At 40.4% G+C, this 26,690-nt stretch overlaps 1 protein-coding gene and 1 long non-coding RNA gene across 2 annotated transcripts in view; one reads left to right on the plus strand and one right to left on the minus strand.

The window, feature by feature from the left end:
- Window positions 1-2,264: 2,264 nt before the first annotated feature.
- Window positions 2,265-3,436, minus strand: LOC102008117. The gene is made up of 2 exons (XR_264062.2): window positions 2,995-3,436; window positions 2,265-2,909 (listed from the first exon to the last, which is right to left on the minus strand). It is a non-coding gene; the product is annotated as an uncharacterized LOC102008117 (long non-coding RNA).
- A 107-nt stretch (window positions 3,437-3,543) lies between these two features.
- The window catches only part of LOC102007781 (cytochrome b-c1 complex subunit 2, mitochondrial), a 34,087-nt gene continuing 10,940 nt past the window's right edge, over window positions 3,544-26,690 (plus strand). The window contains exons 1-8 of the mRNA XM_005405054.2: window positions 3,544-3,672; window positions 6,358-6,441; window positions 6,537-6,686; window positions 8,427-8,491; window positions 19,398-19,454; window positions 19,676-19,800; window positions 22,012-22,109; window positions 25,451-25,508. Of these exons, the coding sequence (XP_005405111.1) occupies window positions 3,640-3,672; window positions 6,358-6,441; window positions 6,537-6,686; window positions 8,427-8,491; window positions 19,398-19,454; window positions 19,676-19,800; window positions 22,012-22,109; window positions 25,451-25,508 (670 nt within the window). The 5' untranslated portion in view covers window positions 3,544-3,639. The remainder of the gene's footprint in view (window positions 3,673-6,357; window positions 6,442-6,536; window positions 6,687-8,426; window positions 8,492-19,397; window positions 19,455-19,675; window positions 19,801-22,011; window positions 22,110-25,450; window positions 25,509-26,690) is intronic.

Here is a 26,690-nt window from a genome sequence, read left to right on the forward strand (position 1 = left end):
CTGTCTCAAAACAACAAGAAGTGATAAATAGACATTTTTCCTGACAGTACAAAATATTACTACATAGCAGTGTATCTTGTCATAGAGCCATTCAAACAAGACCATCAACAGACTGATAAACATATTTTTCTCTTTCTATGTCCTAAACTTACCAATGTCAAGACTTTTGTCAAAATAGCTTTTGTTACTTGAGTCTTAAAATAATTTAAACGAAGATACACGAGCTTAACTTGAAAATTTTAGATTTTATTGTTATCATGAAGTTTAATCAGACATTGTATGACCGAGAGCAGGGTCCTCTCCCAGACCATTCCAAATGTTCATTCTAAATAAAGTGCTGGTGTGGTGTTCTGATACACGTGATCTCACTTGGCTTCTCCCCTTTATAACTGACACCAAGCAATGAGGTACTTATCACACTCACTCAGATCCTGCACAGAACCAAGAGAAAAGTGAAGACAGACATTCTAAGACAGAAGATGTGTTTTTATGCTTACTAGAAAATGCACACAGATTCAGGAGAAAATAGGAGAATAAACATTTACTAAGGTTGCTTTGACTTCAGACCTTGGCCACTTCATGAAGGTGTCAAAAATAACCTGCCGTTATGATTGAAGTCATCTTAAACATTTGTAAGGCATAGTTCCCTTTATTAAGGAGCTTAAAATGAAAGAAAGAAAAATGTTGTTTATGCTTGAAATTGGGCAATAGGCAAATGAAAGTTAATTAAATGTTTTATGTCTGAAACTTCTGACAGCGTTTTATTTAATCTAGTTTAGGGAGAAAAAATATAAATGCAATTACCAATGTAAGTTAGTAAAGTTCAGAGACAGAAGAAAAAGTCTCCAATCCACAGTAGCCAGGGAAGATTTCATCAGTGATAGTATTTGGGAAAAATTCTGAGAAGAATGGGGAAGGAAATGCTAACATCAAAATCACACATTTGGAAAGAGCCAAAATTAACGCCTCTGACCCTAAAATGCAAGATAATGTTCCCAAGTACAAACTCAAACCACACTCCACGGCCTGTTTTGTCCCACTATCATCTCATTTCTCACATTCTCCCACACCCAACATGCATACACTTACCCACCCACCCCACCTGAGCTCAGAGTAGGAAGGTGGGCTCCATAGAGTCCAATTAGACTCATTAATAAAACAATTAGAGCTTTCAAAAAATGCACTCATCTGGTCTTCCATGTATGTCTACTCTCTTACCATGTGCTTGTTTCATCTTCCAAGGTTTTCAGTATCTCCTATGCAGAAACAATTTCAAAGATTCTCTTTTCTTCTGCAATAGAACACTCCGGTTGTGGCAAAAGCCTCCACTTAAAGAGCCATTATGAAGTTGGTAGGGCATAGTAGGATGTGAAAGTGGTAGATCTGTCCACAAGATGGCACTCCTACTTTGTAGTTGAAAGTTTACTAAAAAATTTTGCAAGTTTAACTAAAGATTTTGGCTATGTGTGGTGGCCCACGCCTATAATCCTAGCACTTGGGAGGCTGAGAGAGGAGCATTGCCGTGAGTTTGAGGCCAGCCTGAAATACAAAGCAAAACTGTCTCAAAAAAATGATTTTGATTTATGTAGCTGATATCATGACTTACTCTTATTTCAAAATCCTACTACTTTTTGAACAGATTTGTCCTCTTTAGGATATTTGAGTCACAGTTATGTTTGGATGTGATTTGAGTCACACTTATGTTTGGATGTGTGGATGTAATAACCTAAGAATAAGGGACACTTAAAGTAGGTGCAGGTCTCTAAATGTAGGAAAGGATGTGTGCACCACTCAGGGATGTGTGTGTTGCTCCCGCCTGACCTGAACTGCTGGATGATGAAGTTCCAATGACTGGACTCCTGGGGGTGCAGAATTGGGAGGCAGTGGCTAAAAAATATGGTAGTTGGGCATAATGGAGCACATCTGTAATCCTGGGAGGCCAAGACAAGAGGATGGCAAGTTAGAGACCAGCCTGGACAACTTAGCGACTTAGCAATACCCTGTTTCAAAATTTCAAAAGGGCTGAGGATGTAGCTCTGTGCAAAAGCCCTGGCTTCAATCTCCACCCCACCCCTGAGAGGGGCAGAGATACTGGAGACAGAGCTTTGTGTAATATATAAATAAATGTGAACTTTATCCAGAAAAACATGGATAAGACAGCGAAGTAGACAACTTGAAAAGAGGAGTGTGTCCCACAGTTCATTCAGTAGGTAACACATTCACGATTTGTGCCATACCTCCATATCGTCAACAGCCACTTAACCTTTTTAAGCCAACATATTTTAATAAATGTATTTAAGGAATTCATTTACCGGGATTGCTTGCCATAACACAATATATAGTCATTAAAATGGAACAACGTTTATTCGTGTGCTAATTTATAATCATCTCATGCATCACTAGAGTAAGTCTACCACATCCGGGGAATCTACTGTATAGATTGGGGAGTGAAAGTGTTGAAGGCACAGAAATTGGGTTGGCACAGGTTCTTAACGGCTACATCCACTTGATACAGTTGTAGTCGTGAAACAATTCAGACAGAAGCAAAAGAAAACACAAGTTTGCCTGTGCCTTGTAATGTCTACACTACCGGCCTCTCTGAAACGTTAATGTGCATACGGTTCACGCCAGGTCCTGTAAAAACACAGACCCAGATCTAACATGGGAGATGCTGCGCTGTACTCCTAGAAAACTCGAGAGATACTGATGCCAATACTATAGTCTTCCAACGTGGCAACCAAAGCACAAGCCTGTAGGTCCCTGGGAGACGGGGATCACGCCTTCACCTTTCATTCAGTCCTGTGCCAGGCACAGGTCGCTTTAGTTAACACTCGCAGAGTCGGTTCTCCCGCCCTCTCCCGTATCATCACCTGCCTTTCTCCATATGCAGGTTTCCGCTCATTCGCCTCCTAGTATTAAAGACACAAAAAACTAGTTATTCGTTTTGTTTTCTTTACAAGGCGAGCCTCGGATACAAGTCCCGAGAGCAGAGACCTTACTTAGCGATGATCACCTCGGGCAAAGGGCCGACGTTAGAGCGTCCCCGGCGTGTTTTGGGGTTACCACGGCGGCTAACGTCGGCACACAGCCTCTGCTCTCACGACACTAAGGACCTAGTGAGGACTTCACCAAGAAAGAAGCAACCTCCGAGCTCCGGGGCCCCAGCCCTCCGCAGAACGGAAGTTGAAAGGACCTCCTAACGGGACCAGCGCGCAGGGACCGGAAGCGCCGGCGTGGGCGGGGAGAGCGCCTGCGGAGCCCTGCAAAGGGCGTTGTTTCATTGGACAGTTCAGGTCGGAGAAGTCCAAACTGGCGGGGGGAGTTCTGACGGGCTGTCGGACGTAATTCGAAAAGTTTAACGAATGGACATTCAGTCTGGAAAACAAACTCAAAAGCCGTAACCTAAATTATCTTCTGTATATTTTTACGAATTATGTGTCTCCCTACCCTGCGTCTTGGAGGAGGTGGACCGGTCCAACCCTCTCCGGGGAGCAGTAGAGCGCCGTCTGCCTAGAAAGCCCTCCTCAGAGGGGGGCGTGGGAAGCCTCTCGCGGGGCAGGCTGGGACACTCCGGGCCGCGGCCACCATCTTGCTTTCTCTGAACTCGGCGGTGACCGTGGGTCCGAGCCGTCTTGAGCCATGAAGCTGCTAACCAGAGCCGGGTCCTTTTCGGTGAGCACAGTTGGCGGGTCTGGGAAAAGTCTGGAAAGCCGACTGTCGGCCGGGTGGTGCAGCCCGGAAGTACCCGGCGTGGGGTCCCGGCTCCTCGGCTCCCGTTCGCCCTTCAGCGGAACCTTGGGAGCCCAGCGGGCCGCGTTCCGGCCCGGGTGTCGGAGGCTCGGCTCGAGCTGTGAGCCGGGGAGCGCAGGCCGCCTTCCCTGAGGGCGGGGCGGGCGTGAGAGCGGGGCGCGCCGAAGGTCACTCGCCCCCGGCCGAGCCCGGGCGGAGCGAGGGCCGCGGGGACGGCGCAGACCCGGCCTGCCGCTTATCCCGCAGCAGCCGCGGCCTCGCCTCTTGGCTTCTCTTGCAGCCTCAGTTTCCCACCGGCTAAATGGGTCTATGAATAAAAGTGTAAGAAATAAGCGAATGCGGACATGGCGCTTATCACAATACCTGGAACCTCATTCGCTGTCACTTACCATGGTGTTGTGGCAAAAACGAGTATTTTCTCTAAATTTCTTGGTAGAGGAGTCCTTCATGAGGAGTCCTCGGTTTAGTCTCAAAAGCTGCGTAAGGATCCTTCGCAAGCCCAAATTAAACACAGCTGTCACAAGAGGACGTGTTTTTAAAATTTTCAGCAAGGGACAATTTGCGCCCAGTGAACGGTTAGCAAAATTTTGCTAACTTGGAGAAACCCTGCAAGAGGGAAATGCAGACGCGGGAGTGGAATGTCCTTGTGTTTTATGTTTAAATGAGTGTGTGGTGGATTGTACAAATTTAGGCTTTAATTGTATTCCTGGCATGCCTAGACTAACCGGTGAGTGACAGCCCTTTACGGACAGCCCAGTTAGACTGACAAACTCCTTTCTATGTTCCAGTAGGAAAAAGAGCTCAGATACCAGGTGGAGAGGACCAAAGTAAACAAGTTAAAGTAAACCTGAAAGCAATTACTTGTTTCTGACTATAGCACTTATCTTACATGAAAATAAGTGCGTACATATTGTATTATTAAATAATTAGCCAGGCATGGTGGCAGCAGCCTGTATCCCAGTTACTTGGAAGGCTGAGGCAGGAGGATTAAAAGATTGAAGCCAACCTAAGCAATTTAGCAAGATGCTGTCTGAAAATAAAAAAGCTGGGATGCAGCTTAGTAGTAGGATGCTTGCCTAGATACATTGCCACTACTGCAAGAAAATAATAATCTAGTAATTCTGCTGCAAATCATCATCATCACCTAACAATTCCACTGCTAAGAATAATGATGATGATCTACTAATTCTATAACAACTACTAGGGTTATTCCTGATTTCTAAGGGGGCAAATAAACACATAATAAGTGTTATTATTCAGGTACATCTGAGTGGAAAACACGTGTATCTTGCGTGGTCATGTAATTATATAGATACTTGTCTTTGAAGTGCTGTGACCATACATCATAAAATTTACTTTTTAAGCATGAGGTCCTGAGTTCAATTCCCGGTACCAAAAGAAATTTGCTTTTTGCAAAACCAAAAGTCTAAATTGAAAATAGGGCTACCTATTCCACACCCAGAAAAAACAGATAATAAAAAGCAGAGCTACTTATAATTTATAATTAAAAAGCAGTACTATGTAACAACCAGTGTTGATTTGTATTAATTTGTCTTGAGACTCTCTATCACTTTGAATGTTTTTGCTTCGATTTGTTTGTGTTCATGATACTGTATTCTGCTACTGTTCTATTTTTGTTTGTTTCTCATATACTACTCTCTTTAAAAAAAAAATAAAAAATAAAAAGCAGTACTAAGGAGGGAAAAAAAGTAATACTAAGAGCAGATGAAAACCAGCAGCCAAGTAAGTACAGCGCTGATACCAAGTGCACAGCATCAGCATTGAGACAGGGCAGAGTAGAGGCATTGTAGATTCTGATGGGAGACCTCGGGAAACTCCAGCAACGTGTTCATTGGATCTTAGGAGCACCAAATTTTATTTACTCAACATCTCCACTAGTAACCCTATGAGTCTTAGGCATAAGCAGAATCACTTATGACACTGTATATCATTTGCCAGAAAGACTGGATAAAGTGAATGCGTTTTCGTTCGTGTGCTTTGGCTTTTTTTAGATTACTAAAATAATGGAAGGCATGAAGTCATTTCAGGTGGAAAATAGACTAAAATGGTGAGTTTCACTGGGAAGATTAGGGAAACAGTAAAGCTAAAGTCTGTAAAAGGCTGTCAATTTGCAGTCTGACATTTTCTCAAAAAATTCCAAAGCAGCGCTAAGGGAACAATTTGAAACTTTGGTAAGATAGTTAAAAAATAAGGAAATAGTTATTCTTCACATAGTAAAAAGTGAACATGGAGAACTCAATATTCTCTAGCTAGGCGTGTGATGCAGGCCCTTAATCTCAGAGGGGCTTGGCAGGAGGATCTTGAATCAGAGCCAACTTGAGCTACCTTGCAAGTTCCAGGGCAGTCTAGACTACAGAATGAGACCCCGTTAGAGAGGGCGGGAACACTCAGTATTCTCTGTCAGTTACAAATAAAAGTTTAAGAATGGCTTGGGTAAACTGGTCAGTTCATAAGTCCACAGTACCATTTAGTAAAACCTTTCGTGGAGATTGTTATTGCTCTTTGTCACTTAGCAACACAAAGATAAATTATTTTTATACAATGTTCTTGTGAGAAACGTGTGTAACTTGTCTTTTTTGTGTTTAGAGATTTTATTCCCTCAAAGTTGCCCCCAGAGTTAAAGCCACAGCTGCCCCTGCAGGAGTGCCTCCACATCCGCAGGACCTTGAGGTTAGTCCAATGAGTTGTGCACTGGAACCCGTACATACCTTAGTTTCCTTGGTAATGTAAAGATACTAATTGCATCTACTTTATTTCAAATACAGTTTACCAAATTACCAAATGGTTTGGTGATTGCATCTCTGGAAAACTATGCTCCTGCATCCAGAATTGGTGTGTTCATTAAAGCAGGCAGTCGATATGAGGACTCCAACAGTTTAGGGACTTCCCACTTGCTACGTCTTGCATCCACTTTGGTAAGTATCTGTTACTTCGGTGTTAGGAAATGCTGTAGTGTCCTGGTCCTGTGAGGAAAAAAAATTAAAAGCAATTTCTCTGTACGTTAGCTTTCTGTCACTGTGACAAAATAACTGAAAATCAATTTAGAGGAGGAAAGACTTACTTTGGCTCACAGCTTCAGACCACAGTTGACTGGCCCTTTTGCTTTTAGGCCTGTGGCAAGGCAGAATGGCATGTCAAAGGAAAGCTGCTCACCTCACAGCAGCAAGAAAGCAGAGGGAGATGGCCAGAGCCAAAAAGAAGGGCTGGAGGACAGGATATCCCCAACATCCTAACCGTGACCATTCCCTTCAACTAGGCTCTGTCTCCTAAGTTTCCCTTACCTTGCAATAATACCGTCAAATTACGAATCCATTAAATCCACTGATGAAATTAGAGCCGTCGTGATCCAGTCACCTTCCAAAAGCCCTTATCTCTAAACATTGCTGCCTTGGGGACCAAGACATCAATTCATGTGATTTGGGAAGACGTTTCAGAGCCAAACCATAGTACCTATAATTTATCCTCAGTTTTACAGGCTAAAAGTCAAAGTCTGGGTGTTACGTGATGAGGCAAGGTGTCACCGGGTCCACGCATTCTCTAAAGGCACTGGAAAAGCATCCTTCCTTGCCTCTGCCTAGCTTCTGGTGCCAACCATCTGCCGGTCTATATTCTGTTTCTGTCTGGGGTGACAGGTCCCGAGAAGGAGGTGCCCGCAGATGAAAAGAAAAATAAGAGAGAGACAGTTATGGGATCAGGGGCTTGCAGCCTCTCAGAAACCTTTTATTGAGAAAGAACAAAGGAGGCAGTAGGGCAATTGGGAGGATATCAACAGGTTTATTAGCAAGGACAATACAACTCAGTTATCACAGGAATGAGACTTGACTTAGTTAGCCATCATGTTATCATTCCTTCGGGCATGTCTCAGCAGAGCATCTAGTGTTGTCCCCAGGCTTTCTACGGGGACACAGGTCCTACAGTTAATTTCCTTTACACCACTGCTTTTGCTAGACTTCCTCCAAACAATCATACGGCTTGATCAGGCCTGAGGTATTTCATTGAAAGATTAACTAAAGACTGTCCTTCTCCACAACCATCCTTTGCTTACTATGGCTATATCATTCCATGTCTGCTGCCGTTGTCATCTGGCCTTCCTTCTGTCTGTGTCCCTGTATCCAAATTTCACTCCTGTCAGCACATCAGTCATTCTGGGTTTAAAGCCCACCCTAATTCAGTGTAAGCTCTTCTTAAATAAACCTGCAAAGACCTTTTTTCCGAATAAAGACACATCCCTAGCTTGTGAATGGATATGCGTTTTGGAGACACTATACAACCCAGTAAAATCCCCTCACATAAAATGAGAAACCACAGATACTCGCTACAGAGAACCATTATATTAGTAGCCAGCTTTTCATTAGAATTAGAACGTAAGAAATCAGTAAAAATTTTTAAAAAGAAAGTGCCAAAAATGGAAAGAAGTCTTCTTTCCCATACGCAGTTCTCTTTCAGAAAAGAATAAGGACTATAAGCTTGTGTCTGATAATAGAACTTTTTACATAAAAATGTATTATCTTTGCATATAATTCTTAAAAGGATCTACTATTTAGTAAAGTTCTTCTGAATCTCCTACTAGCAGTTACACAGGTTTTGATACTGTACAGTGTTTGGCAAACTTAGCATTGAAAAACTACTAAGAAAATTTTTCTTTCTTTTTCAAGACTACAAAAGGTGCTTCATCTTTCAAGATAACCCGAGGAATTGAAGCAGTTGGTGGTCAATTAAGGTTTGTGAAATATAATAAAAAATAGTGAAAATGCCAGAAGAGATTCAGCCGTAAGGAAACTTTTCTTCTACCATGGCAGTTGAAGAGTTCTTAAAACACCAGAAGAAAATAGTGATGAATTTGCATCAAAATGTTGAACATGTTTGTCCAGGCAAGGTAGAACAGTGCTTATAATCCCAACACTATGGAAGGCTGAGGCAGGAGGATCAGTCAGGGCAATTTAGCAATTTGGTGAGACCTGGTCTCAAAATTTGAAAGAAAGAGAGAGAGGGGGAGGGAGGGAGAGGGAGGAAAGAAGAAAAGAAAAAAGAAGAGAAAAGAGAAAGGAAAGGAAAGGAAAAGAAAAGAGAAAGGAAAGAAAGAAAAGGGCAGGGGATATGACTCCGTACCAAGACCCTGGATTCAATCCCTAGTACCAGAGGGAGGAGTGTTGGGGTTGTAAAACATCTTCATGCCTTAATGTAACAGTTTAAGAGGACCGGCGAGATAGCTCAGTGGCAAGCAGGAGGTCCTGAGTTCCATTTCCAGTACCACCCCCAAGATAAAATAATTTCAATAACTGAGAGTAGGTATTTGCAATATATAATATGCAGATGATTTCTGTTAGGAAAAACAGCTACAAATTAGGAAAAATGAACCAGAGATAAGAACAGACACACGGTGGAGGTAGGCTCTTCCCTGAGTAGGAAGGAGAAAACATCAGTCTTTGTTTACAGTCACCAGTGTGACACCATTTCACGCTCAGGAGGTTTTTTAAAATACGATGTTGGCAGAGATGGTGGAGATAGAGAATCTTATTTTGCTTGTGACAGAATAAGTAGGTAATTGTACCTAATTGGTACAATTGATTCTAATTGAAAAGAATCAAGGAATATGTAGTTTTATTTCTAGCATTTTTTGATCCATGTGCACAAAGCTACTTTTTTAAGTTTATTGGTACAGTATAGATATGCACAGTGATCATATTCATCATAGGGAATTTGTAGCTATATATATAGATTCTTCTTTTTTTTTCCCCAATCCCCTACCCTCCCTTCAGCCCCTCTTCCCCTCCTCATTTACAAACCTTTGTTACCATTTTGTCCTTTCTTTTTTTTCTTTTCCCTTCCTTCCCCTGTGCCACTCCCTAGTTTCCATTTCTTTTGAACAATTTCTTGTTATTTTGCAATAGCTATTGTACACTTTGGTCATTATTTAAACTTTTGGTTTCTTTTTTTTTTTGTCTTTTTGAGACAGGGTCTCCGTATGCAGTTCAGGCTGGCCTTGAGCTCACTTTGTAGCCCAGGTACACTTTTGGTTTTTCACGCCAGACAAGGTGATGTTTACAAATGTGTGTCCCATTTATTTCACTTATGACTGTGGTCTCTAGTTGCATCCATTTACCTATAAAAGCCTCAAGCTTTTCCTTCTTTATAGTTCAGTAGTACTCCATTATATAAAAACACCACATCTTTTTTAACCATTCCTCAGTTGATGGGCATTTGGGTTGTTTCCAAGATTTAGCTATTACAAACTGTGCTGCTATGAACCTGGGTGCACATATATGGCTGTGGTATGGTGTTTCTAATTCTTCTGGGAAGTTACCCAGAAGGGGAATAGCTGGGTCAAAAGGGACCTCTAATCCTAGTTTTTTTTTCAGGAATCTCCACACTGATTTCCACAGTGGTTGTACCAGTCTAGAGAACCACCAACAGTGGAGAAAGGGTCCTTTTTCCCCCACAACCTTACCAGCATTTGTTATTAGTTGATTTCTTGATGGTAGCCATTCTTTCTGGGGTGAGACGGAATCTCAGCATTGTTTTAATTTGCATCTCTTGAATGACTAGTGATGTTGAACATTTTTCCATATATTTATTTTCCATTTGTATTTCTTCTTCTGAGAAGTGTGTATTCATCTCAGAATCCCATTTTTTGGATTGGGTCTTTAAATTTGGGGAATCTGATTTTTTTGAGTTCTTTATGTGTTCTAGATATTAGTCCTTTGAGGGACAACAGGCTAAAATTGTTTCCCACTCTCTGGGTTCTATTAACTCTTTGCTTTGCAAGAGCTTTTTAGTAGAATGAGATTGCATTTGTTGATTCTTTGTAATATTTCCCAAGCAGTCTGGGTTTTGTCATGAAATTTGTGCCTGCACGTTTGTATTCAAGGGTTCTACCTATTCTTTCTTCCAGCAGATTTAGTGTTTCTGTTTTAATATTTAAATATTTGATACATTTTGATTTTAGTTTACTGCATGGTGAGACACATGAGTCTTTGGCATGAGTTTTCCAGCACCATTTATTACAGAGGGTTTTTTTCAGTAAATGTGTTCGGCCCCTTTGTCAAAGATGAGGAGGCTGAGTGTTTTGAAGTTGTTTCTGCATCTTCTTCTCTTTTTGTCTCATAACAAAATGTATTTTGTTTTGTTTTATTTTGTTTTTGCCAGTACCGTGCTGTTTCTCACAGGAGCTCTGTACTATAATTTCAAATCAAGGATTGTGATGCCCCTGCCTTGCTTTTGTTGCCCGAAATTGTTTTTGCTATTCTAGCTATCTTCTGTTTCCAAATGAAATTTTAGGAATGTTTTCTGTAGTGCTGTGAGGTATGCTGCTGATGTTTTGATTAGGATTGTATTAAATCTGTGTATCAGTTTTGAGAATATGGCCATTTCACTATGTTGATTGTTTCTACCCATGAGCAAGGGATATCTTTCCATATCTGATGTCCTTTTAGATCTGCTTTTTCAGAGTACTGTAATTTTCAATGTATAGATGTTTTACTTCATTAGATTGATTCCTAAGTATTTCAATTTTTGTGATACTATTGTAGCAGGTATTATTTCTTTAGTACCTTTCTTAGTGTATTTGTTTGTGTAAAGAAATGCTATTGATTTTTGAGTGTTGATTTTGTCTGCCATTATGCTATTGAATTTGGTTATTAAATCTGCAAGTCATGGTTTTTGGAGTCTTCTATGTAGAACATCATGTCATCTGCAAATAATGATAATTTATCGTCTTCCTTTCCTTCCTTTATTCCTTTTCTTTCTCTTTTTTTTTTCCCTGTGGTTGCTCTGCCTAGGGTTTCCAGAACTATATTGAATAGAAGTGATAGTGGACATTGTTGTCCTGTTCCTGATTTTAGCATGAAAGCTTTCAGTTTTTGACCATTTAGTATGATGTTATCTGTTGGTTTGTCATAGATGGCTTTTGTCAAATTGAGATAAAGACCATCTATTGCAGTTTTCAGTGGGGTTTTTATCAAGAATGGGTGTTGGACTTGTTAAATGCTTTTTGGGGGCTTCGTTAAGTACTTTTTCTACATCTATTGAGATGATCGTATGATTTTTGTCTTTGGCTCTGTTGATATGGTGTATTACATGTACTGATTTGCATATATTGACCCATCCCTGCATCCCTGGTATGAATCCTACTTGGTCATGGTGTATAATCTTTATGATTTAGTGCATTTGTTTGCCATATCTTATTGAGGATTTTTCCATCTCTGTTCACTAGGGAGATTGGCTGTAGTTCTCTTTGTTAGTTGGGTCCTTTTCTGGTTTTGGTATCAGAGTAGAGCTTGCCTCTGTGAATGGGTTTGGGAGAATTGCTTCTCTTTCAGTTTCATTAGAGTTTCAGCATTTGTGGCATTAGATCTCTAAATTTCTTGCAGAATTCAGCAGTAAATCATCAACACCTGGACTTTTCTCTGTTTGGTAAGTTCTTAATTACATTTTTCAATTTTATTGGCTGATACTGGGTTATTTAGAATTTTTATGTCTTTTGATTCAGTTTTGGCCTTTCATGTGTCTATAGGAATCTGCCTGTTTCCTCTGTGTTTACATCTTATTAAAGTACAGGTTCTTGAAATAGGTATTGATAATCATCTGGATTTTTTACAGGATTTTTATGATTTCTACCTTTTCATTCCTCATTGCATGAATGTGAGTCTTTTCTTTCCCCTTTTTTGATAAGGTTGGCTAAGGTTTTATCAGTTTTATTTCATCTTCCAAAGAACCAACTCTTAAATTCATTGATTCATTGTATTGTTTTCTTAGTGTCAATTGTGTTAATTTCTGCTCTTCACTGTTTCCTCCCTCCTAGGAGCTTTGGGCTTGATTTGTTCTTTTTTCTAAAAGCTTGAGGTTCTATTATGGTTTATTTGAACTTGTTCTATTTTCCTGAGGTGAGAATTCATTGCTATAAATTTCCCTCATAGGATTGCTTTCATTGTGTCCCGTAATTTCTAGTATGTTGTATCAACATTATCATTTAATTATAGATACTGTTTATTTAATTTCATTTGTCCCCTATTGGTTATTCAGGAGGGTGTTGTTTAATTTTCATGTGTTTATGAAGTTTTTGTGGTTTCTTATGCTGTTGATTTCCATTTTCATTGCAGTATAGTCAGATAATATGCATTGGATGATTTCCTTTGCGTTTGCTTATGGATGTTCTTCAGGCTAGTCTATGATCTATTTTGGAGAAAGTCACATGTGCAGCAGAGAAAATGTGTATTCTGATGTCATGGGATGGCACACTCTATAGACATCTACTAAATCCATTTGTTCACAGGTTTTGCTCAGTTCTGATATTCCTTTGTTGATGTTCTGTTTAGTTGATCTGTCAGTGCACATGGGGTATTATGGTCCCCTGTTACCATTGTATAAGTGCTTAATTGATTTTTCATGTCTCTTAATATTTGTTTTATGTAGTTGGGTGCACCAGTATTTGCTGCATATATATTTATGATTGTTATCTTTTTTTTATTTTAAAGAGTAAAAGAAGGATAATATAGTAATAGGGGGACTTACTGAATTACAGACAAAGTGGTAGGAAATTATCAATAGTTGTTATTTTACCTGTTGGTATCTTCAAGATAGTTTCTCAGGAAGACAAATAGACAAATAATAGTGAGTTACGGACAAAAATGGTAGGAAATAATCAATGGTTATTGTACTGTACTTTGGTATATTCAGAGTGGTTTCTAGAGAAAACAAATAGAGCTATACATGAGTGATCAATTAAGTAATCATTGACTTTTCAATGGTTGTTGTTGGAAACACATAGTAACAAATATACATCCATTTATAGCGTAGGAACAGTACAAACATTAGAGTTATGGACAGATTAGTAGGAAATTATCAGTGGCTGCTGTGATACATGTTGGTATCTTCAAAGTGATTTCTCAGGAAAACAGATATGCAAGAAAGATCTAACAAGTAGTTACAGCCTGAGGGTTGTGAAAAATAGCATATTACCTCCTCCTCAGTGACTCCTTTCACTGAGGTGTGACAGCTGGAAGGAAGGCCAGGATTGAAAAGAAGGACCAAGAGACTAGCACCAGTGTCCAGCAATAGGCTGTTTACTTTTTCCTCTATAGTCATGATTACCTGGGGCTCCTCCGTGGAGATGACAGTCTGGCCAGAGGGAGAAGGCAGGGTATGCCCTGGGCCCCTTCATTCCTGTTGGACCAGCTAGTAGGAGGGGTCTGAGCTCTGGGGCCTTTGCTTCAAAGGACAGTCTGACCTCTAGTGGTCACCTTTACAGTCAGGGCATGGCCCACGGGGCCTCTTAGGGCAGTTCCTCTTGAGGCCTGGCTTTTAACAGTGGTAGCAGATGAATGTAGTCATCAAGTTCTTCTTGGGGCCCAGAGAATCAGACTTAGGGTCTGTTTCCCTTAGTGTTGCAGCAAAGGCAGCTGCTTTTTCTTGGTGTCTTTGTTTTCTCTCCTTGGCCTCCTCCTTGTCACAGCTGTAAAGTACTGAGGAGGCAATTCTTTCTAACTTCTCAAGTGAGCTATCTGGGGCAAAAGCCATTTTTGGTAACTTTTTTCTACTGTCTGGGGCTGACTGAGTAATAAACTTAACTTTAAGAATAATTTGTCCCTCTACTGAACTGGGATCCAGGGAAGTATGCTTTATCAGTGCCTCTTGTAAGTGATCTAAGAAAGCAGAGGGGTGTTCACTTTTTGGTGGGGGGGGGCTCCGTCTCAGCCGTCAACAGAGCACCCACGCCAATTGTTTCTCCAGCCTCCCAACGCATTGGGACCCTGCAACCACTTAGTGTCCTCTCCCCAGCTGTCAACACAGGCGGCAGGAATATGTGGATGAAGTCCTCGGCCCGCTAGTCAGTCTCAGCACCATCAGGTGCCAAGTGTCCCAGGCAGGTAACCTAGGCACACATACCTTCTCCGTGAAGGCGGTTCTTCAGAATCTGAACACTGGGCACCCATGTAATCCATGAAGTCTCGGTGCAGACCTCTCCGGAGCTCTACACACTCCTCCACCGCAGCCTGTACAGTTGGGGAGAATGGCTTCCAGGGGATCTCCCCAGGTATTGCACAAGGTCCTCCTGGTTTCCAGCTCCCGAACGGCTCTCGCCTCCTTAGTCAGCTTGACCTCTGAGTCATCAGGCGTCATCTGTATTCTCATGTTCTCCAAGTCCTTGTTCAACAGCTGCTCCTCCACTGACTCCGGACCTTTCTGGTTCTCAAGGGCAGGGCCAAGAGTGACCCATTGTGTGGCATGTTTTCCCAGGGGTTTCTCCATGTCAGGATGGTTCTCACACAGCCCTGGGCAGGCCTCTGCAGCTGGCACGGAGTGGGCCAGTTGTGTCAGTGCTTCTCTGTGGTATGATAGTTCTTGACTGCACGGCGGCACGCGCCGCTGCGCTGCTTCCAGGTGCCTGCTGCCTAGTTCCCGGACACCAGCTGTTATCTCTTCTGCTTGCAGTTTTCCCTTAACAAGTATGTACTGACTTTCTTTGTCTCTTTTGATCAGTCTTGGCTTGAAGTTCACATTCTCTGCAAATTGAATAGCTACCCTGCTGTTTTCTGGATTCCTGTCACATGGAGTATCATTTTCCATCCTTTGACTTTCAATGTATGAATTTCTTTTTGAGTTAAGTGTATTTCTTGTATGCTGGATATTATTGGATCTTGATTTTTGATCCATTCTGCCAGTCTGTTTCTTTTGATTGGTGAGTTAAGACCATTAACATTGATGGTTATAACTGATACCTATTTATCCTTCTTATAGTATTTTGCTGTTGTTGATAACCTGTTTTTTCCCCCCTTTATTTAATTGCTTTCTCTGCCTGGTGGCTTCTTTCTGTTGGTTCTGTTGGAATTATCTCTTTCTAAAATATCCTTCAGAGCATTCTGGAGAACTGGTTTGGTGGTCATGAATTTCTTCAGTTCTTTTTATGGAAGTATCTTATTCCTCCATTGATTTTAAAAGATAGTTTTGCAAGTATATCAGGTTGGGTTGGAGGTTGTTTTCTTTCAGGGCTTGAAATATTTCACTCCAAGCTCTCCTTGACTTACAGGTTTGTGTTGAGAAGTCTTCTGTGATTCTAGTGAGTTTCGTTTATAGGTAATTTGTTTATTTTTGCTTTTAATATTCTATTCTTATGCTGAATTTCTGGAATCTTGATTATTATATACCCTGGTACAGATTTTTTTAGTCATGACTATTTGGAGTTCTATATGCTTCATTCATTGTATGTCAAATTCTTTATCCATGTTTGGGAAGTTTTTTACCATTACTTTTGTGAAGAGGTTTTTTGTGGCATTGGTGCTATCTCCAGCTTTCTCTTTGACTGATCAATCTTATATTGTTCTTTGCTTCATCATGCAACTGTTTGATTTTTCATAGTCCCTTCCTATTTTTAAGATATGTTTTCATAGTCACTAACCACAGCTGTGCTTCTAGATATGATATCCCATCTTCACCTTAGTTTAATCTGTTGTACTTTCAGTGGAATTTTTGTGTCTTCTAAATATGTGTTTGGCTCTGTTTCATGGCTTCCATTTCTGTCATATATTGGGCATTCATGGTTTCCATCATTTTCCTGAACTGTTTTATTTTTTTTTTAATCTGTGTCTACTCTGGATTCATTGGGCATGTCTTTCATTTTGATCATCTTTTTTTTTTTTACCTGATTCTTCTTTCTATAACCATCTCTATGTGTTTTTCTTTAACTTCTACTGCTATCATTTCAGAAATTTCTAGTGTGTGGCTTCTGATTTCTTCTATCTCATTGTGCTCTGGACTTGTCCTGGTTAGGCTGGAGTTCTGGGGTTACATTTCCTTCTGTGTCTTCTCATTTTCTATTTTGTTTTATTTTCTGTGTTGATGCTTGCTGATTTCTTATGGTAGATTGCTTTATCAGTAGTATCAAGGCTTCCCTAGAAAATGTCAGAGACTTTTTTAGGTGTAGGTGGTTTTTGTTCTTTTTGTCTGTTCCAAGATTCTACCTTCCCAATTTATTAACAGTGAGATTTTGCTATCTGTTTGTCTCAGCATGAAGTCCTTTAGAGGTGGACTATGGTGATGGTTATGACCTCAGACAATTACAGTATCATTATTTAAGAGAGAAGAAGTGATTATATCTGGTATGACATTGTGACTAAAGTAGTACAGTTAGCAGTAACAATAGCATCAAACACAGCCTAGAAACTAATAAACGGGCAACTTTTAATTTAGTACCTTTAACCATAGGGGCAAGATCTACAGTTATATAACAAAACCAAACATAAATCAGGAGCTTGTATGCAGTGAGTTTCCCCCTAGTACAGTGATTTTTACCCTGTGGTGGAGAAATGTAAAAGGTAGGGGGACAAAACAGAGAGATAAATGAAGAGAAATATAGTTGAAGCAAAGCTGGAGGACAAAGGATGATCACGCAAGCTTTTGGAAACTGGTGAAGAGAGCAAGTGAGAAAAAATAAAGGAGAATGCAAAAGATTATCAAGAGAGATAGTTGAGGAAAGAGAGAAAGAAGATAAGTAGAACAGAAATATATGTATAAACCCCCCAAAACAAAACAGAAAAACCAGCCAGACAGAAAAAAAAACAATACACACCAGCAGGGAAAAAAAGGAAGAAAGGAAAATTCCTCTGGTGTCCACTGTTCAGTGGTGCTGTCCAAATCAGAGCCCCACCAAGCCTGCAGTAGGATTAGTGCTAGATAGGGGGCTGATCTTGGCCTCCGGAGGTGTGGGGGTGTAGCCAGTCTTTAGCCAGCAGATTTCTGGATGGCCCACCCACATCTCCTTACCCTGTTTGTCTCTGTGTTGCACTCCTAGTTGCTGTGGTGCCGTCAGACAGAGATAACTCAGAGCTGCTCCTAGACCTTTGTACAGTAGGCCCTCCTGGACTTTGTACAGCCTGAGCTGTTCCACACTGCTTGGCTCCCCTCACACACTGCCCTGCTTCTCTGTGATCCCAAGTTGGAAGGAGTGATGACTTCCTGGCTCAAGGGTGCTTGTGCTGCTGGTCACAGTGTTGGGGCGTGCTTGGTTCCCACTCTGTCCCTACAGCCCTGCACTGCTGGTTGCGAGTCAGAGGGGGTGCTGACTTCTGAGCCCAAGGGTGTTTGTGCCCCTCATTGCAGGTCACGGGGTGGCTAAGTGCTAATCACCCACTCCTTGTGCACTCCCCACTGCTGCAGGTTCCAGCCACGTCCCATGGTCAAAATCCCTTGCACTGGTTGTAGGACAGCAGGGTCATGTTGTTTCACCACCAGTCTTATGCCGTGGCTGGTCCCTAACCTTGTTGTCACTAGAGGTTCCAGTTAGCAGTTATTATGCTGTGCAGTAGAGAAGCAAACAGAAAACACAGCAGCAGGCTGCCAATGGGGAAGGAGCAGTCACTTGCCCCTGTTTGTGCCAGTGAAATTTGTTTCAGGCTGCAGTGTCCTCTGTTGGCAGGAAATCGAAAGAGATGAAGGGCCTTACATTCTCGATCTGTCCTATGTGGACTGAGTGTGCCGCACATTTGCACTCTCTCTGTTTTTTGAGGACCTTCCTGAGAAGGACAGTTCCTGCTCTGATCCCACCAGTGGTAAACACAGGCATCCCTGTGGGCTGCACCATCGTTTTATAAAGTCCCACACCTGTGTTTTACGTGATCTGCAGGTCTCTCATTTCAGATCAGTTTTGACATCAGGATGTATGTCCCGCCCTTTCTTCCGATTACCAATGTTTTTAGTTGATTTTCTTTGAGAAGCTCCAATATAACTCCTTTATTCAGCCATGTTGAATCTCCAGCTGTTCTTTATATAGAGTAGAAAGTACATAGCAGCTAAAGAGTGAACCAGATCCACGTGGAGAAATTAAAAAACAAAGTGTTCATGATTTTGGTTTCTAAAGTGGAAACAAAGAGGATATTGGCCTGGGAAAGGTACAAAGGCATCTTCAGCTTGTCTGTCTCCCCAGCTGGCCCTCTGGTGCTGGGGATTGAACCAAAGGTACTTACCAGCTATATCTCCAGCCCTTTTTTATTTTGAAACAATATCTCACTAAGTTGCCTGGGCTGACCTCAAACTTTGAATCCTCCTGTCTCAGACTCAGTAGCTGGGATTGTAGGTATGTACCACCATACCCAATTTTATTTGCCATTTTAAAAAATAGTAGTAAAATATACATAAAATTTAACATTTTAAAGTTGAGGGTGTTAAGCAGCATTTAGCAGTTATTAGCACCGTCTCTGGAACTTCATCATTTTACTAAAATTCTGCCTATTAAACAGTGGTGTCCCATTCCCTGTTATCCCCTGAGCCCCTGCAACCACGGTTCTACTTAGTGTCTTGATTTTGGCTATTTTGGAGTCTTTATACAACAGTAATATGTAATCATATATTTGTCCTTTTGTAACTTATTTTACTTAGTATAAGATCCTCAGGATTCCTCTATGTTATAGCACAAGTCAGAATTTCATTCCTTTTTAAAGTTAATTTTCCATTCTTAAATATTTAATGTGTTTAAATTTTAGTTGATGATTATATATTATCATTCATTGGCACCTTTTGATTATTATCATTGGCATGCCAAAAACTTTCCAAAGGAGTTGGCTGATTTAATAAGATACAAGGAAAAGTTTATTCTTGTGATTCAGATAATTCACTGTGATTTATTTCCACATCAGTGTGACTGCAACGAGGGAGAACTTGGCGTACACTGTGGAGTGCCTGCGGGACGACGTGTGAGTACCTGCGTGTGCAGTAGAACATTTCCTTTTGAAAGAGCACTGAGCTTCGGAGTTCATCTTTCTTACGTCAGTATGACCTGTCACTTGGTTGTGTGTTACTGTTCAGACTTTGTGCACACAGCACTGCTTGGCACAAGGACGCAGTACAGAGGACATGATAGGTACAGAGAGTTTTGAGTGTTGGCCTGTAACCCTTACCTGGATGTTTTCTACAGTGAGATTTTAATGGAGTTCCTGCTAAATGTCACCACAGCACCAGAATTCCGTCGTTGGGAAGTAGCTGACCTTCAGCCGCAGCTAAGAATTGACAAAACTGTGGCTTTTCAGAATCCACAAACTCGTGAGTATATTTCATATTAGCCGATTTCTAGCATAGATGCTTTTTGAGAAGATTGATTTATATAGGAGAAAATTGCTGTTGAAATATTTTTCTACTTGAGTTTAAAAATATCTTTTCCAAACATTTGCTCAGTTATTCCAGAATACTATTCTTTTATTTTTAAACATTTGTATATGTTGTTATTTTTCATGTTTCATGGTAAACAAATTGATTATAGACTCCTAGGTGGTTTTAATACAGTAGTTACTTTGCTTACACCAAACCCAGCAATAGTTTATTTTTGCTGTTTCTGTTGTTACTATTACTCATGGTTATTACTATTTATGGTTGTATTGCTGTTATTGTTCAATCAGCTCCCCTTTACTGAGTCTTTCAAAAGCAAGCAGCTCAGTTTTTTAAAAATAAGAACTTTCTTGTGTTCATATTTTTAAGTTTTTATAATATTTAGTATATAATCTTTATAACTGACCAAAAAAATCTGTAAACAAGCACTGCTGACTCTTAGAAGTAATGCATCTTCTGATAGGAGCAGAAAGTGTAGGGCTATAGCATGGCATGTGCTTTCCAGAGAATGCAGACCTGCTGAGAAAGCTCTTGCCAGGCGCCTGGAACACAGTGAATGTTTAGTTCATGCTGCTGATGTTATTTCATAGTGATGCTTCGTTTCACAGAGAATTACAGTCTGTGTTGCTTATGGTAAAGTTGTAGAAAAGATGATGTCTGTATCCAGAATGGCCTCTTCCCCATTGGTAGCAGTGAGGTTCCAGCCCTTGTCCTTTGTCACTGGACAGTAACTTGGGTTTACAGCTTTAGTCTGTTATTATTTTATTTTAAATTGGTACATAAAAATTACATCCTTCATGGGGTACCATGAATGCTTCAGTATACATTTTGTAAAGTTTAAATCAAGTAAACATCTGTCTCTTCAAGCATTTACTATTTCTTTATTGTAGAAACTTCAGAAATCCTTTCTTCTAGCTTTCTGAAATTTAAAGTCCTACTTCTTGTTTCTTTATCTTTTTACCTTCCCAGCAGTGATTCACCTCAATCAGACTGCTCCTATAGTTTATGCCTTTGTTCTGTCTGTCTCCATCATTCCTTTGATGCAGATCCCAAATCATATACCTAGCAAACACTCTTTGTGCAAGACTTATCCCATATATTACTTCTTTTACTCTTTTGCTGTTCCCACTTCCTTCCCTAACGCCCCTACTGCACTTTTGACATACTGCCGACATTGTACCTGGATACTTTATTGCGTGTTTTCCTCTCTCAACATTTTGAGGGTAAGGCACAGATGCTTACCTCTGTGTCTGTGAGAAGCACAGTGCCTGCCATGGGGAAGCTGCCCCAACTGTGAACAAATACAGGAAGTGTAACTGTAGTGAAGGCACCAGAGCAGGAAGGGGAGCACAGTGCCGTGGCCCCAGTGAAGAGCAAGTCCAGTCAGTGATAGCACCTGACCCCTCCAAACTAGTAATATCATCTAAGACTGACATTTCATGGCCCCTATCCTAACAATGCTCTCATTACCTAAAGAGAGATTAGAAGTACGCAAAATTCAGGCTGAGTTGGGCTTGATGGCACATTACCTGTAAACCTGTAATCTCAGCACTCATGAGACTGAGGCAGGACTGCTGAAAGTTGGAGGCCAGCTTGGACTACATAGAAAGCTCAAGACCAGCCTAAAACTACATAGCAAGACCCCTGTCTCAAAAAAAAATTTAATTAAATGACTTGCCTGAGGTTACATGGCAAGGTGGTGGCAGAACCATGCCTAGATTCAGACTTTCTGAAACCTCATTCCTTACACTTTTCAGGTAGGTGATGCCACACACAAGGGTTCGAGTGGATTTTGTCGTGTCATATGTATAATCTCTTTTTCTTAGTACATTGCCCTGGCAGAATTTCAGAAGTTGCTACAAGTAAATCCCATAACTTGAGAGCTTAAGACAGGAAGATTGCCAGGGAGTCAAGGCCAGCCTGGGCTACCTAGTGAGTTCAAGACCAGCCTGAACAACATAGTGAGACCCTGTCTTAAAAACAAACAAAAAATAGTTGCTAGGAGTAAAATGTTAATAAACGTAAGTCCTCTTACTGCTTGAACACCAGACATGTGTGGGCACACTTGTTATTCTCGGTTTTAAAACTGTTGTTGTCTTTACTTAAATTAAATTTCAGTAATTATTTCTTTACTTATCTATCTTATAGGTGTCATTGAAAATTTGCATGCTGCTGCTTACCGGAATGCCTTGGCTAATTCCTTATATTGTCCTGATTATAGGATTGGAAAAGTGACGTCAGAGCAGGTAACTGATAAAACATACTGTGTGTTTTTAAATGTACTTGTTTTCACATTAAATTCAGCAATCATTGCTCATTGTAGGATGTTTGCTGATTTTTCTTCTTCTAATTTTAAAAACTTCAGCTTGCTTTTTTTCCCATAAACTTGCTTTTTAACTAAAGTTTTATCAGAACAATGTTTTTATGTCTTTCAACTAAAAACAAGTTTGACAAGCTGAGTGTGCTGTGTCATGCCTGTAATCCAGAAGGCTGAGGCAGAGGATCGCTGCTCATTTGAAGCCAGCCTAAACTATATAGCAAGACCCTGTTTCAGAAAGCAAAACAAAGGGGCTGGGGATTTAGCTCAGCGGCAAAAGCACCTGCCTGGCAAGCGCAAGGTCGTGAGTTCGGTTCCCGGTACCAGAGAAAAACCAAAAAAGAAAAAACCAGAAAGCAAAACAAAACAAAGTTTTGATAAAAAGAGATATGATAATTACAGAAAAGTATAAAATAAGCAAAATTAGCCAAAAAAAACTCACGTACCTAAAGGTACTTTTTACACATTTTTCTTTGTATGCCCTTTTCTGTATGTGTGTTATCTTTTTAAAACATTGAGGTTTTTAAATATCACAGTAAATTCTTTAACAAAAAAGGTTCAGTCCTTTGAATGTCAGTGGCAGTGCAGCTGACCTCCTTACCTGCCGTTTACTGGGTGCCTGGTCACCCTTCCCCGCACACCAGTCTCCTTGTGCTCGTGTAGATTTATGACACGTCATAGCCATGTGTATGCCCAAGAACGGTTTGAAAAACGGGAAAACCGGATGTTAAACCTCCTAGTGTAGGTACAGACATATAATCTTAATCTCCTACTTCTACCACCTACATACCCCCTCAAAATTTATCAAATGACATTAAGAAAAAACTTAAATTATCAACACTTTAAAAATATTAAACTTTTAATCCCATTTCATTCCTGGTTGCTGCTACAGAAAACTAAGCTATATCCCTTTCTCATTTGATTTATCAATGAGCTTAATGCCTACCACTCCTAAGATGCTTTTATTCAAAAATGAGAAATCATATCATCCAACTTGAACAGGCAACATTTTTCATAAGATGGGTCTGTAATGAGTTTTGAAAGTTTCCAGAAATCAAATTCACCTTTGCAAGGAATTGTCATTAAGATAGCCAAAAATAATACTTAAAGCATAACATTTATCTACAAGGATATCTATTATAGCATTGTTTTTTAATTGAGAAAAATTAAAAATAAGTTAATATCTGACATTAGGGGATTAATAAAATAACTTATTAAATAACTGTAGAGCTAGGTGTGCTGACACACATCCCTGTAATCCTAGCACTTGGGAGGCTGAGGCAGGAAGATCATGAATTTGAGGTCAGCCTAGGCTACATAGTAAGTTTAACACCAGCCTTAGTGAGACCCTGTCTCAAAACAACAACAATCCGGGTGTGGTGGCATACGCCATAATCCCAGCACTTGGGTCGCGGAGGCAGGAGGATAGTTGCAAGTTCAAGACCAGCCTGAACTGGATAGCAAGACCCTGTCTCTAAAAGACAAAAAAAGCTGTAGAAGGGCACACTATTCAACCATTCTAAAATATTACTGATAATGTAAAATTTCCATAGCATACTGTCAAGTAAAATGCATTAGTATATACCAAAAGGTCCCTTCTGTTTTTTTTTCCTATTACTGAGAATTGAACCCAGGGCCTTTGCACTGCACTGCGTCACCACCCTATTTTTTTAATTCTTCATTTTGAGACAGGGTTTCACTAACTTGCTAAATTGCGCAGCCTGGACTTAAACTTGTGATCCTGTTGCCTCAACCTCCCAGAGTTCTGGGTTATCGGGTGTACACCACCATGCCTAGCTGAAAAGGTCCCATTTTTTAAAAAGTATTATGCAGAAACCAAGATTTTAACCACAATATGCTGATTCTTTCAGCGTTATTAATGTTTTTAAAAAATGTGTCCTTAGACTAAAGGAAATTCTAAAGAAATCAGTAATAGGTACTTTAAGCCTCAGCAGAAAAAAATCAGTAGAACAAAGCATATGATTCTCCAAAGGCACTCCGTAGATGTCTACACTCAAAGCCTGGCGTGGTGGCACACACCTATAATCCTAGCCCTCGGGAGGTTGAGGCGGTAGGATCCCCAGGAGTTCTGAGGCCAGCCTGGGATATGTAGTGAGTTCAAGGCCAGCCTAAACTACATAGCTAGGCCCTGTCTCACAAAACCAAAACCAAAAGATGTCCACCATTCATTTTAGAGCGCTTCTGATAATCAGTTAAAAGTGTAAGTTTAGTCTCAGTACTTCAGTCAGTGTTTCCTAGCGTTGTCATCCTCCTTCCCCAAGGAGCCTTTCTGTACATCCAATCCATTTTAGTGCCACAGACACTGCATCTGCTTATATAATGTAGATGCACAGATAAATAGATACAGTATGTATTCACTGTATATAGTAAGTGTAGTATATTTGTTATAATAATCATAGTAAATATTACTATATGTGGTAAATATATAGTATATATCACTTTATATCTAAAACGAGGATTTTTTTTTAACTCCCAAGAAGCAGGTTTCTGCCCCCTGGTAGAACTCATCATATGTTTTGAGAATATATGTTTAGCCCTGTGTTTGTATATTAAGCCTGAGGTAGGATAAACCATGATTAACTTCAGAACTCTCTATTATTTGTCTATTTGTTTTCCTGAGAAACTATTTTGTAGACAATAATATGTAAAATGATAACCATCGATAATTTCCTACCATTTTGTCTGTAATTTGCTAAGTCCCCCCTATTATTATGTTATCCTTCTTTTATTCTTTAAAATAAAAAAAAAATACTAAAAAAAAAAAAAAAAAAACTTCAGAGAAGGGTGACAGGGGTATATAATTTGAGCAACTCTACTAGATCTTGCATAGGATGTTTGTCCTTTAAGTACTTCGTGGTTAAGGACAAGAAATCTGATGTGTTTGAACCACATTATAATAAAAATCATAAGCTTATTCCCATTTTTTAAAGTTCAAGCTAGCGTATAATTTTTATTCCTTTATTAAATAATACCTTTATTGAGATGGAATTCACACACCACACATGCTATTTAAAATGCACACTTCCATGGTTTTCATCACGTTCAGCGTTGTGCACCCGTGACCACAATTAAGTTCTAGTTCTCTTTGAGTAATAATTGAAGAGTAATTCAACACTAATTAGTCCCTGATCATTCAGTGTAGCAGCAGTGAAGCTTGGGTAATTATTTTCTACCAAACTGTACTTCGGTCTTTTTACAGCTTTTTATATTTATACTAATGTAACCTAAGGTTTTTTTTAATCTCCTCAGTTACACTTCTACATTCAGAACCATTTTACGAGTGCGAGGATGGCTTTGGTTGGACTTGGTAAGTTGGGGCTCGGCGTGTCAGTTTGCTGCCATGCGAGCCACCCCTTAGCTGCGGTGCTGTTGGGCAGAGGGTGGGACGGGTCTGAGGACTGCTGTTCATGTCAGACGGACAGTGTGCGCTCGGGTTTATCTGCTGCTCTGTTTGGGAAAGCAGAGTCCAGTTTCTAACTGTGCAAATCACTTTACAGTCTACTGTGTTTGCGTAACTTGGGACAGGGTGGGTCTCTTCAAGCAAAGAGCTTTCATAGCCTGCCTTGTAAAAAGAAGTACAGTTTAATAGAAAAGTGGGCAAGAGAGCCTAAGCAGACCACTTACGCAGAAGTATGTGTGTGTATCCAGTTATTCTAGAAGATGATTAGCCTCACTAGTAAGAAAAATTTTAATTGTGAGATTATCAAAAGTTAAAAGATTGACACTGCCCAGTATGAACCAGGGTTTGGAGAAAAGGAAAAAGCACTGCCACTGAGCTACGTGCAGGCCCCAACACCCAAACATGTGCAACCATTATTACAACCATTATTACAGATTTCAGACCATTTTCCTCATCCCTAAGGAAAGCCCACACCCGTGGGCCGTTACTCCCCGTTCTCTTTCTCTCTGCCTTTGTTAGCCACTAGTCTACTCTCTATCTCTGAAGCGTTCACTAATATAAACATTTTATATGATTGACCATATAATAGGTGGCCTTTTGTAACAGGCTTCTTTCAAGCGTATTTCAGGGTCCATACATACTGTATCAGGTGTCATTGTTCCCTTTTATGGCAGAAAAAAGCTCTGTTACCACATTTCGTTTATCCATTCATGGACATTTGAATTTTCACCCTTCAGTGATTTTGAGGGGTTTTTGTTTGATTGGTTGGTTTGGGTGGTTCTGTTTCTTTGTTTTGGTTTTTTATCTTGTGGCTTTTTGAGATGGGTACTTCCTGTGTAGTTCAGGCTGGCCTTGAGCATAGCCCAGGGAACTTGTTTCTGTCCTCTTGCTGCAGCCTCTCAAGTGCTGGGATTACAGGCCTGCGCCACCGTACCCCGCTCCAGTGATTTTGAATGTAGACATTCGTGTGTAAGTTTTTCTTAGGACACCTGGTTTCAGCTCTTTTGAGTATTGCCAGGATGTGGTAGCTATTGGGGAACTGCCAGATTGTTTTCCAGATTATACTCACCATTTGACACGAATCCAGGT

Source organism: Chinchilla lanigera, unplaced genomic scaffold (genome assembly GCF_000276665.1).
Source record: "Chinchilla lanigera isolate Chin_1 unplaced genomic scaffold, ChiLan1.0 scaffold00092, whole genome shotgun sequence".
NCBI lineage: Eukaryota > Metazoa > Chordata > Mammalia > Rodentia > Chinchillidae > Chinchilla > Chinchilla lanigera.